Source organism: Diorhabda carinulata, chromosome 1 (assembly GCF_026250575.1).
Source record: "Diorhabda carinulata isolate Delta chromosome 1, icDioCari1.1, whole genome shotgun sequence".
NCBI classification, from domain to species: Eukaryota; Metazoa; Arthropoda; class Insecta; order Coleoptera; family Chrysomelidae; genus Diorhabda; species Diorhabda carinulata.
Genome location: NC_079460.1, coordinates 224,757 through 239,012, shown reverse-complemented (window position 1 = coordinate 239,012; position 14,256 = coordinate 224,757). Strand labels below are relative to the sequence as shown.

The 14,256-nt window shown below is 32.8% G+C and overlaps 1 protein-coding gene across 1 annotated transcript; it reads right to left on the bottom strand.

Annotated features, from left to right (window-relative positions):
• Positions 1-13,420: 13,420 nt before the first annotated feature.
• LOC130901753 (craniofacial development protein 2-like) lies at positions 13,421-14,170 on the bottom strand. Its single transcript, XM_057813334.1, has one exon. The coding sequence runs from the start codon at positions 14,168-14,170 to the stop codon at positions 13,421-13,423; it is 750 nt and encodes a 249-aa protein (XP_057669317.1).
• Between the last annotated feature and the right edge of the window lie 86 nt (positions 14,171-14,256).

The window sequence follows — 14,256 nt, the reverse complement described above, 5'->3', positions numbered from 1 at the left end:
GTGATAAATATCGTATCGTTTTTCATAACGCGGTAATTGTGGAAGGTGTTTTTTGTTTAAACCCTACCTTATTTGTCTTGTAATGAATGGTCTTCATAAGGGTTTGTTCATGAGGTGTTTATTTGTTTGATATAGTCTTTTATAACGTGGAAAAATGGAAAAAACCTTTTTTTTTGGTTTTAGCCCTACCTTGTTTGTACACTGAAGAAAGGTTTTGATGAGGTGGGTGTTAATGGAGTAATTATTGGTTCGACATGCTTTTCCATAACAAGGATAAATGGGAAAAACATATTTTTTGGTTTTCACTCTACCCTGTTCGTACACTAACGAAAGGTCTTAATGCGAGTATGTCAATGGGGTGATTATTTATTTTATATCGTCTTTTATAACGAGGAAAAATGTAAGTTTCAATGTAAGGCCAGAAGTATTTGTCTTTAAGTCTCATGTAAGTAGGTTTCGTCTATCGCTCTATGGTTTGTCTTACCTTTGTATAATTTCTTTTATGTCGTTTTCGTTTTTAATCTCTATTAGTTTTTTGGTACACCTATTAAATATTATACAAGAAAATATTTTGGTTACTAGAAATTTTTCAAATATGTTGGGGTTTTCGAAATAAATATAAGAAATGCTATCTGGATAATTTTTTATAAGGTAAATGGCATCTGATTCGAAGTTGTTGTTAGAAGTTTGAGTAATTGTACGTTTTTTTCTTTCCAAACAAAATTTTTATTTTAGGTGTAGCTGATAGATGAAGTACATACGTCATTAATAATTATTCGATTTTGTTTGTCTGTAATTTACTGCTGTATTTATTGTAAGTATTTCAAAAGTGGGTTTGTCTGTGTTGTCGTTTGTTAATGATATATCAGGAATTGGTATATTTTCTGTGTATTAGTCAATGAGGTCATTGTCATTAGTACTTTGTTGTGCTCGATCATAATTGAAAAGTTCTAGGTCATGTTCTTTGTGTGCGTTTACATCTTTTAGAATATTATCCAGATGTCGTACACAACGAGGCGCTATGCTTATCAAATTTACTACGTTGGTAGTGAGATGTGTAAGGGGTTGACAAGTATCCTTCATTAATATCTATGTTGAATTGTGAAAATTTCAAGATATACATTCCTCTTAAGCCGTCTAATATACTATGAAATTTATACACAAAAAAAATTTTGATATGATGATTCTGGTAACTCGAATATTTTAGACATAGGTATTGAAGTACTATATCTATGAGCATATTTTTGGAGGGCACTTGAAACGATAAATGGATTGATCTTCAATATGCTTAGAAAATAACTTCAGTGCTACATTTGGGTCAACGAACGACTTTAACGTCCTGGAATCTATTAATAATTTTAATTTATTCAAGAAGATATACGGCGATTCACTTTTATATACATTATCAAGAGATATTATATATTTGTGGATCTATGTGGTTATTAGGCTGGCCTTGACCATTTATTTCGGGATCGTTAAAATCAAATATATAATTTGCAGGATTATCTACATGTGTATTATAGACATCTGAATTGGAATTTTGAGGATAAAAATCAATATTCTGACATTCTATATTGAATAATTTTTTGGATACAAAGTTTCTTGATACAAATACTTGGTGTACCTGCTTGAAATGTGTTACGTTTAGAATAGACATTGACGTTGGATTCGGTGAATTTTGTTTTGGTATTTGATCAGATCTGAAAACGTCTACATTTTCATTTTGATGAAAAGTTTGAGAGTTGGTTGGAAAATTTTAGTTTCTTGGAGACCGTGGTTGAATATTTACGGGACTCGTCGGGAAAGTGTTTTGGGTTTGAAAGGAATTATTATCTGGAAAATTATTATTACTTATGATTTGTAAATTATGACCTTGATTCTGGACTGGACTTCTATTATTAAAATTGCCTCGGTTATTAAGATTATTCCTATTGTTGGCAGGGGTAGCAACTGTCATAAGTTTCCGGCGGTGGATGACGAGTTTTCTACAGCTATCCCGAAGAAAATTAAAAAAAAAATTAAGCTTTATACTTAGTGGAAAGTAAGATACTATTTTATACACCTTTATTAGCTGTTACCTGCCCAAGTAACCGCGACCGGAGCCCTATAGCCGCTGGTGTTCTTACCTGTATAGAGGACACACATAGACAAATTTTCAGCCTTTATAAAATATGGAAGGTCTGGCGGTCGTGGGCTCTTGCTCTAAACAGTTTGAGTCCCAGAACCGCAATACGTGATCATTAAATTGCTGTGTGTTTCATACTAAGGCCTCCAATAGCCCAGTGCCCATACTTATTTAACTTTGAAATACAAGATTCATTCTATACTGGTTAGACTGAATTTTTGTGAAACGTTAGAAGAAACAAAAGCCATCAGTCTCAATTTTTTACAATGTATCCGTTTTATCCAAGAGGTCTCATTTACGCGACAAAAAATTTTCGATTCACATAAGGCTTACTGAATAATTCTAATAATAATTAATAACTTTATCAATACTTTATACCAGCATTACTTCATAATTTTTAAATCAAAATATTCCGAATACAGTACACAGTATCGAGTTTTATCAAGAATACCTTTTTGGTGTAAAATTAACTCATGTTCAAGTTCATTTGAAATTTTGCTTAATAAATCTGATATTGAAAAAGTTATGTCCAATACTACTTGGTACGAACCTTGTAACTAGCGCCCTCTATGAGAGTCAGGCATTATAACAAATTCATTGGATTGGATGTATTAGCTATATACATAGGTATGTATAATTTCTTTCAAAGCCCTTTATCTTCATTATGGATGGCGTAATTTGAAAGTATACATTATCAATAATATAACGAAACCAAGACTGAAGTGAGACTGAGTTGTATAATTTTAGTTTGGTAATTGTATATAAAAAATATTGATGACTTGGCATATCGAGAAATTTGTTTATCTAAGTTCTTTCACTAAGATAAAATTAGAAATAACTTGTTTGGTCTAGCATACTGTGATATGATTTCATTAATATTTTTCTTTTAGGTTTTGTCGAGTTAGGAAAAACCCCATCCGATATCCTTTGTTCATTCTAACCCAAATTGATTATAATATACTCTGTTTAGTGTGGTTTAGTCTACCTGAAAGAGGTTCACAAGGCCACTTCTAAAAGTTGATAACTACTTACAAATCATTCTATGAGATAAAGTAATTTTGGGATAATATAAGGGTGAATCGGGAGGAGCGCACCAAACTCTAGGAGTATATTGTATACATGAAAATAATGTAAAAAAACTCATATATTCTTATCCGATTTTCATTTGTTCTCAAGTTATAGCATATTAACAAAAAAACAAATTATCAAATAAAAATTTTCTTAATCATAGCGTTCTTTCAATAAATGCTCAAAAATACCGCCATTGACTTCTAAATATTTTCTGCTTCGTCGACGAAGAGCGTTTGTTGCTCTCCCAATTGATTAATTTCTTTCTTCTTTAATATGAGCTGCAGTATTCTCAATTCGTCTAATTAGTGCATCCCATGTGTCCATTTTTATTTTGTGGACTTCATTTCTCATCCAGGCCCATAAACAAAAATCTATTAGTGTGAGGTCTGGGGATCTTGCAGGCCAATTAATGGGACCTCCACGACCAATCCAACGCCCTGGAAAACTTTCGACCAAATGTTGCTTGACCTGACGAGCAACATGTGCAGGAGCTCCATCGTGCTTATAGTACATCTGCCTTCTAATATTTACAGGAACATCCTCTAGTAGGCCTTGTAATTCATTTTGTGAAAAATTTAGGTTGTTGTCTCCTATGAGACGATTCTCCAAAAAGAAAGGGCCAATTAAATAACTGTCAACCATACCACACCACATGTTCACAGAAAACCGATGTTGAAAATTGCTTTCGACTGTTCTGTGGGGATTTCCGTCCAACCATACCTACATGATAGTTACGAGTATTATTAATGCCATCACGGGTAAATGTAGCTTCATCCGTAAAGAGTATACTCGATACAACACGATGATTATTATTTATCCATGCGAATAGCGTAATCCTCTTGTTGTACTTAGGTGCTGTACTCTCTGTACGTGATAAGGATATAAGCACTGGAAAGCTTACCAGTCTCGCACAATTTGTTAAAAACTCTAATAAATACGTTTTTATCAGGATATCTTTGGTGTGGAAAACGTTGACGATATTCTTCAGCAGCAACTGTAGCATTTCTATTACAGAAACCATAAATAAAAACCATATTTGCATATTCTAAATTTGAATAAGTTTCTGGCATTTTGCAATTCGAAATTAAACGTTCGGTTAGTGTTCATTGGACACTGACAGTTCATCATAACGTCAGAATTATCAAATGCCTTTGAGCCTCGAACATGGCATACTTTTATAATGTTAAAATTCAGATATAAGTGGAAAGCTAGATGAACATTTTTAATTACTCCATAACTTGAAAACAAATGAAAATCGGATAAGAAGATATGAGTTTTTCACATTATTTTCAAGTGTATATTACACTCCCAGAGTTTGGTACGCTCCTCCCGACTCATCCTGTAAGTATAAGTAACTTACAATTTCTTTGATTATTTTTCCACATTAAATCAACATAGGAAATGATTTTTTTGGGTATTAAAACTAATCTATCAGTCAAATTTATCTAAAATTTATACAGATGACATCAAAAGCACAGTGAAAAGCATAAATACAATTACCTTACCAAGAATAGTCAAATGTCCGACTACCCGCCCCCTTATCTATCCGTTTAATATATTTTTAGCTCATTTTTTATAAAAAATCTATCTGTAGCCACGTTATCTCCTCACGAGAAGCATCTATCGAGCTCGGGAATTTTGCATTTAATTCCTGTATAGCTGTAGATGAGCTGAAACGAAACAAATTTTGGGCATGATTAGGAGATTAGGAGAAAATCAACTAAATCAACTAAAATGTGATCCCATTGATTCCATTGGTCAAATGACCCAAAATGACATGAATTGACATCATAACATATCGATCAACATCAAACGACAATAGACGTCGATTGGCTTCAATGGACGTCAATTCATGTGACTTGAGGTCATTTTTCATTTCATAAACGATTCGTTAAGATATGATGAGGACGAAATTATCAAATAAATGAAATATTGATCTTTTTCTTGTTTCATTTTTCATGCAAACTTCGTTTGATAAATTAAGATTTCTGTTGATTGCGAATCTAGTAGAACCAAAGTACATCAAACGCAACTAACCTGCGGGAACATACATGCTAAACAACATCCCAATACAAGCTCTGTATAGGAAAAGAATTGGACCATCCAAATTTGATCAAATCCTACTTCAAACATTTCTAAATCAATAAAAAATACAAACCCAACATGAACCCCTCTCATAATTTATAGAGGATCGACGTTTAACCACTTCCACAAATATTGACAGTAGTTTTAGTTATAGAAATATAGAATTTATTTTTATTTGAAAGAAATCGTTGGATTATTAGATGATCATTTGCTTTGAGACGATTCTCTAATTTCATCGAATATGTGATATGACGTTATCAATCAATCAACCTCTTGCACTACCTTCTAGGTCTTATATATCTTTATTTAAAAATTGACAAATATCCTTCAAAAAGGGTTAATTGTAATTTTTGTTGCCACCGGAACGGCAGTAATCTTGTTTCATTTTGTGTTTCGCTTTTCTCTTCCCACTCTTAAAAGTTGATGATCTACTATTTCGAGGCCACAAGAATCAATATTGAAAAATAAATATTTTGTTAATATTGGACACAAAAATATTGCGAAACTGCATCTCATTACATTTTCAGTGTTTACATATTTTTTGTTGTTTATGAATGGGAGTCAATATCAAAGTTACTAGTGGAAATCAAAATTGTGGTGAAATAAATTACCTTTTTGGTTTTTAGAATTTATTTGTCAAAAATAAGAATTTATTTAAAGTGCAAAATTAAAATACAAACTATTAGTTCTATATCAGATTCACATAAAATCATACTTCATCTATTCTACACACATCTTCATATTTATGAAAACTGCTTAATCTGTACTGCAAACAGAGTCTTTCAAAACAATTGAATACAACATTGTACCAATAAGAAATGCGTTAAAAAAACATCATTAATTGCGTATTAAATAAACAAACTCAAAATAATAATAATTTAACTAATACTTAATAATAATCCTTTTGCAGGTACGTTCAAAATAGAAACTTCCTCATCACACCTGCTTGTAATTAAAGAACTACCCATTCCTGAAGAAGTAGGAGATATGGTCGTTCCAAAAGATAATTTAGTAACCAATTCTTATGATGAGCAAATTCTTCTTTCTTATATTGTTGAATTAATTCGTGTTTAAATTTTTTCATTATCAAAATTTTTGTATATAATATCATATTATGTACTGAGTGTACCTACTGAATAGGAAAGATTTTATTAATTTGGAAATTAAAAGTCGTTTACGTGTATACAGGACCTTTCATTTATTCTATTTACATTTGAATCCAGAAATCCAAAGTATGACTGCAGCTGTTAATATATTTTTCTGATTAGCATTAAGAAGGAAAACAATCTGTGCATATGAAAAGTTGCCGTCAAAATACGTTAAATAAGGATGGCGCGACATTATCATAAATAGCTAGACACTTGTTCCTTTTTTCTCACAAATAAGATTCTCCTTCTCTTAATTCTCTATAGTATTCTCCATTAAATCAGTGTCGCAATTTGAAATTTCTCGACGTTTCGGTTTCCGTTTTGAAGAGAGGAAAATTAGTCATTTGTTGATCTAAGAAATGATTCTATTCTGTGATAGTAATCTTCTCATTCCATCCAACGAATCACCCTTTTCAGCTGATTTCAAGATTTCAATCTAACTATAATCTTGGAATTCTACAGAACTGCGATGTGAGTAATACGTTTACAAATCCTCACATCTGATTCAAAATCAAAGAAAAAAAATTTACGTGAAAATCGCTCGTTTAGAAAAATACTGCTTTTTCCAATTGCTTGCTTTAACAACATATACTTTATAGGAAAACAAAATTCGTAATATTTGTAATACATTTTCTATAAATAATATTCATTGAAATTATATTTGTGCTATGGAGAGATTCAGAAAAATCAAATAAGGCTAAAAAAATTCGCATGTATAGTCCATTTCAAATAGGTAATTCTTTACCAACCTAGAAGTAGGTATATGCTTCATATCTACTGAAATCGATTAATCATATCATTAAGAGTTTATGCCACTAATCTTATCAGAAACATGTGAAGATAAACATTTAGAAAGCTTGGAGCTCGCGCAAGATCGAGAGAATTCCGCTCGAGTATAGTACGGGTCATCAAATAGCGAAAATCTTATCTAAACAAAAAAAGACAAAAAACCCCTACTGTAAACTGAAAAAACTTTTTCGCCACTGCATTACAATATTCAATTTTCAGAATAAGTGAATCATTTAAAAGTACTATAGATAAACAACTTCATTACACAAAAAAATAATCCCTTCGAATTCCTAAATAAAACTAAATCAAAAAAAGTTAAAAAACAATGAATATAAATAGGGTATTATCCATAATACGGAATATTTTTTATTTCCTTCAGGTAGGTACTTTTAGTAGGGTTTCCGATTCACAGTTAGTAGTTAGTTGTTAGCTGTGCAAGTGTGCGGTGTATTTAAGGTCTGATTATTCTTTATTAAAAATTTTGTGAACAATATGTGGCAACAGGGGCTTCAAGATTTGCAGATTCGGTAAAAACATGCTACTAGAACCTAGCACAAAGAGATGCCAAACAGTTAAACAAAAACGGCAATATCTATCAACAGATGGTTAAAAACTGATTTGTAGTCGAGGAATATCCAGAAAAGATACTACATAGTAAAAAATGTTTCTGTCAAAGACTTTGACTAAACAATTAACGATATCTTCGCTTCGGAATCTTCAAGGTATTCTTACAGTACTGGAAAGAAAACATATCCTTGAGGTATTTTCGGTACGAACACTGGTAACATTTTTTAAAGAGCATGGTTTTAGATATAAAATAGGGAATGAAAAGGCAACTACCTAGTAATGGAAAGTAGTCGTTTGATATAGTAGAGAAATGAGTATATGACAAAAATTCTGGAGTAGGTATCGTAATGAAGGAAGAAAAATCTATCATTTGGATGAAACATGGTTTGACAGCCACGATACTGTTCGCTAAGGCTGGACAAATGATAATTAGAAATGTAAAACGAAAGCACCAGAAGTAAACGCATATGCATATTACATTGCGGTGGGTTTGGATAAATGATGCGTTATCATTAAATTCTAAGCACGTTGAGGGTAGCTCTTTAGATCACCACTAAGATATTAAAGGGAACTTGATTTAAAAAAAAAACTTTTACCAAAACTACATACTACACACAGTGTACCTAATTGTGTTAAATAACACCTCGTATTATTCAAGAAAAATTCGTATTTATATTCGTATATTCGCCGTACCCCGAACAGTATTTCGCAGAGAATGTCAGTATTGTGACAAGGCGATCTTGATTTTGATTAAACCATATCCAGCCATGTCCGGTCAAAGGGTAATTAAAGATGCAAGGTGTGGCTAGGCATAGAAAATGAAATGATTTCGTTTTGATCAGCAAAGCATTTCCACCGAATTACAATGAGTGGAATGTCCAGCGAGCAACAATAAAACTTTATCAGCTGGTTTCCTTGGTATAAAATGAGTCTTAAGCCAGGATAAGAATATTGATGAAGTGATGTAAGCAGATTTTTCGTAGTACATAAAACATGAGATTTACAAGGCATTCCATTTTCAAATTCGCTTTTTTTGTTCTTACCGTTCAATCTTACATATAACCAGTAGATGTCGTTGGGGATACAGCTTTCGAGCCTATTTCGTCGAGCACATGTTCTGCACGATTAGTTAATTATGACCCTGTCTCGTCCTTATTAAATATGCAATCGGTTTTTGAATCATTTTCTAGAGAATTCTTTTCTAGATAAAACGGAAGTTCATTTCATCCGGTTCATACATTGACATCAAGCCTTTTAATACTCCTCAGATTCTCTCAAAACGATGTCGAGATTTTTACTTAGAATCATTCATAAGTAAATCATATCTCCAACTTACTAAATTTGTGTTGTATATTTAACTGTTTGGAAAACTGAAAGGCCTTCATTGTTAACGGAAAATCTCTTTCTTGCATAATTTTAATATGGTTGGAATTTTTTTTTAACGAGCATCAGTGCAGGTAGTACCACCCGAGTTGGATCAATATATGGATTTAACCTATTGTTTACCATTCACAAACACTGAAAAAATTGCTCCAAATGCGTGCCGGTAGGATAGACGTGAAAAGGGAAGAATTTTATTTTAACAGAATAAAAATTAGGCATTATGTACATAGTAAAAGGTACACTTATTTTTTATTGAACATTATACAAAAAATACATTATACAAAAATCAAATTACAAAACATCATAATATTCTTCGTCATCTGAGGAACTGTTATCTCCTCTTGATGTTATAATTAACGGATCGACGGTCTGATCGATCAAGCTCCCACATTTTCTCCTCTTCTTTAATGACATGCTGGACTGCTTTTCACCAGTTCTCTGGTGTCACCTCTTTAATGGCTAGATCGAACAGTAGCTTAACGTCTTTCATTTTGAATGTCGTGTTGTGTCTTGCTACAAATCCTTTCACTTGCGCCCATATAAGTTCTATAGGATTTAGTTCGCAATGATATGGCAGTGTGCGCAACTCAGTTTCACTATGTTTTTCTGCTATATCTTTCACGGCGTATTTCATAAAACGATGTTTGTGTACATTTCCTATAGCTAATAGTTCTTTTTTCATCAAATTATCTTCAAATTCAATACTTTTGATGGTTAACAAGTCAATAACTTCTTGTCTTTTCCAAGATGAAGTCTTCTTTATGTGTCGAGAATGATAACTTGCGTTATCCATAACCACCACTTCAAAAACATCCGAATCCACCTCGTGGTAATCTCCTGTATGGCACGACTGAAAGGCTAGCAGATCTTCTTTTAAAAATCCCTCTTCGCTTCCAATATGTACGATTATTAGTCTTTTCCCTTTACCTGAAGGCACCTCAATACACGTAGGCCTTTCATGAAAGCTTGGCGAGCACTGGATATAATTTTGACTTGCCACATTTTTAGTACTGTAAGTATAACGTTCATTAATCCACGTCTCATCAAAATAAAAGATTTTCTTCTACTCTGTTCTGTACTGCTTTATAATTCTTAAGTATTTTCGTCGCTAGCAAACAATTTTATTGCTTTCCAGTAAAAGTGCTTTACGGTTATGCTTTTCCCAGGCAAAATCCATATTTCTCAAAGTTTTTTAGTTATCAACGGAATACTGTCATCTTGGCCAAGCTCCATTAAAATCTTTCTATTTTAAAATAAAAAGAGTAAATTTCGGGTAATCGTATTTTATACAATCGTGTACATTTAAAATAATAAGTTTTTCATTCACTGATAGTGAAGAATTATTGGAACATCTTTTCGTCGGTGTAAATGTCGCCATTTTATTACTTAATCTCATAATACTATTTACGGCTTTACAGCAAATAGTGATGCGTTAAATTGAACAAATATACTTATAAAGGTCTAAAAGTTTTGGGTGAGGCACCATTGCCCTTACGGCGCATGGTTAAGCCGAATCTGGTAGGTATAGGGTTGGAATTAGACAGAGGCACTAATAGAAGGTTAAACGGTACCTGTTAACCGTAAATCGCAACTGTATAATCTACTACCTAAGTAATCCCTACACAATATTCCGATATTGACACTTCAGGCCAGAAAACATACTTTTCCTAATTCTCTTACGCGATTACTTCAAATTTTAATATTACAAATAATACTATTTCAAGACCTACGCCTATGGCCGACACCGAAATTGAGCCGAACTGGACGGAAATACCCATTTTATTACTCTATACCTTTTTGAAATATACTATAGTACTTATAAAATTTTAGCAGCACCGTATAAATTGAAAGCTCGTTTACTTATATTTTTATTTATTTTTGCGCAATATTTTACTACTTATACGAAGCAATATGATCGCAACACCACACTATCTGGCGGATATAACTGGATATTATTTCGCATAGCCGAATAGCCATATATTCCGAACGTAATGAAATATATATATATATATATATATATATATATATATATATATATATATATATATATATATATATATATATATATATATATATGGTGGCTAAACACCCCAGATGGGGTAACGCCGCTCTTACGAGCTTTCTAGATCTTTTTTTTTTCTTTGTTTCGGGGTAGATCAGTCCCCATTCTCTTCTGTTTATATCTTGTTGCACATATCCTGCCAGGCTCGTCTATCTTTCGTTTTTTCTTGCCAGTTCCACATCCCAATTCTCTTAAGGTCGTCTTTTACCTCTTGCCACCATGTAGACCTTGGTCTTCCTCTTCTTCTAGCACTTCCAGGGGTCCAATCTAATATTGAGTACGCTACTGTTTCCTCTCCTGCTCTCCATACATGTCCCAGCCATCTTGCTCTTTGTTGTTTAATTTTTCTTACTATGTCCTCTTCAATTTCTTGTGCTATTTCATGGTTCATTCTTCTTCGATACTCATTTTCTGTTAGTTTTACTGGTCCTAATATTGTTCTTAATATTTTTCTCTCAATAATTCTTAAGTCTTCTTCTTGCTTTTTTGTCATAGTCATAGTTTCTGCAGCATACATCATGACCGGTCTAATAACTGTTTTATATATTCTCATTTTTGTACTTTTTCCTAGTATTTTGTTTTGCAGTAGTTTTTTGTTAGCGTAATATGCCCTGTTAGCTGCTGTTATTTTTTCTTTGACTTCTGCCTCTTTATTTCCGTCACTACTTAAGGTTGTTCCTAAGTACTTGAATGTATCTACTTCCTCAAAATCAAAATTTCCAATTTTTATTTTCTGTTTACCTCCTATAATACGTTTATCTAGCCTCATTATTTTTGTTTTCTTTTCATTTATTTTGAGACCCATTTTACTTCCTTCTAGTACTATTTCCTTTAGCATTTCTTCCATTGTGTTTCGACTTCTTGTGATAAGTGCTATGTCGTCTGCATATGCTACTATTTGTCCACTTCTAGTTTTTATTGTTCTCTTGTCTATTTTACGCATCACATATTCCAGTGCCAAATTGAACAGCGTCGTTGATAAAGCATCCCCCTGTCTTACACCCTGATTTATTTCAAATTCTTCTGTGTTCCCCACTTGTGTCCTTACTGTGACTGTTGTTTTCTTCATTGTACACTGTATTAGTTTTCTTAGTTTGGGGTGTATTCCCAGTTCTTTTAGTGCCGACATGAGCTTACTTCTTTTTATCGAATCAAACGCTTGTTCAAAATCTATGAAGAGTATTTCCACTTCCATTTTATACTCATGCGCTTTCTCCATTATCTGCTTGACCGTATGGATAGCATCTATTGTAGATTTTCCAGATGTAAACCCGGTTTGGTTCTGTCCAATTATGGTTTTGGTTTGTTTTGAAATTCTTTTTTGTATGAGTGTTGACAGTATTTTGTATGCGGTGTTTAGCAGCGTGAGTCCTCTGTAATTCTTACATATCTGTTGATCCCCTTTTTTGTGTATAGTAATAATTTCACCAGTTTCCCAATCCTCAGGCATTTTTTCTTCGATCCATATCTTTTTGATCAATTCATATAGCCGATATTGGAGGTCAAAGCCTCCATATTTTATTAGCTCCATATTAATGCCATCTAATCCAGGTGCTTTTCCATTGCGGCTTTTATTGATTATTTCATAGATTTCCTCTCTTGTTGGTTCATCCGTATTTTCGGTTGCATTTTCTAGATCTTCTATTTGTTGATATTCTTCATCTTGGAGTACTTCTTTATCTGTAAGTATTTCCTTAAAATATTGCGTCCATGTCATTTTGTACTGGTGTTCATCTTCCGTAACTTTTCCGTTGCTATCCTTTATGCCTTTTATCTTCCCTTTATTTACCTTATTTTGTTCATTTATGCTCTTATAGAACTTCTTCAAGTTTATATTTATATTTTCCCTTTCTATTTCCTTTATTTTGCTGTCTATCCAATTTCTTTTTGCTCTTGTATTAACGCTTTTTGATTCTTTTCTTAACTCATTATATTTTTGTAAGTCCTGTTGCTTGCCAGTTTGGATCCATTTTAGTCTTGCCCCGTTTTTTTTATTTAGTATTTCATGACAATTTTCATTATACCAGCCTTTATTTGTTATTTTTTCTTTTATTCCGACATGTTCTGCTGCTGCTTCTTTTATACAGTCTTTGATTTGTACCCACTTCGTTTGTATATCATTTGACTTTGTCTGTTCTCTTAATTTTTTTGTTAAAGTATCTCTGTATTTTTTTCTTGCATTTGTGTGGTTCAATTTTTCAATGTTCCATTTCTTCTACATCTTTTAACCTTCTGCTTTATAGTTGCTGTAACTAGAAAGTGGTCCGTATCTGCGCAAGCTCCCCTAAATGTTCGGACATCCTTTACAGAGCTTTGTTTCCTTCTTGTTATTAATATATGGTCTATTTGCGTGAATGTTTTGTTGTCCGGGGCACTCCAAGTCACTTTGTGGTGGTACGGATGCTGGAATTTGGTGCTGCTTATGACCATATTCGTACTTATAGCTAAATTGCACAATCTTGTTCCATTATCATTTGTTACATTGTGTACTGTATGTTTTCCTGCAACTTGTTTTATGTAATCTTCTTGACCTATCTGTGCGTTAAAATCCCCCAGTACTATAGTTGTATCTTCCTTGGGTATTCCTTCTATTTCCTTCTCCAGATTCTCATATAGTTTTTCTTTTTCTTCTTCTTCAGCATTTTCTGTTGGTGCATACACGTTTAAGACTGATAGGTTAAAGGGGGTTGCTTTTATTCGTAAATACGCTATTCTCCCGTTTACCGCCCTAAAGTCTATTATATTGTCTTTTAGTTTTTTGCTTACTATAAAACCTGTCCCACCTTGCCCTTGTTTCTCGTTTCCTGAGTATAAGAGGGTGTACTCTTTTTTGTTTATAATTCCCCGTTCTTTCCATCTAATTTCTTGTATGGCTGCTACATCCACCTCATATTTTCTTAGTTCAGCTGCTATTTCTTCCATTTTTCCTGGAGCCAGCATAGTTCTAACATTCCATGTACTAATTTTAATTTCCTTTTTTTTATTTACTTTTTTATTTATTATTTTATTTTTTTTATTTTTAGTTC

What these genes read in the sequence shown, in the direction of transcription:
- LOC130901753 (XM_057813334.1), bottom strand. Translation starts at nt 14,170, where the DNA reads ATGCTGGCTCCAGGAAAAATGGAAGAAATAGCAGCTGAACTAAGAAAA.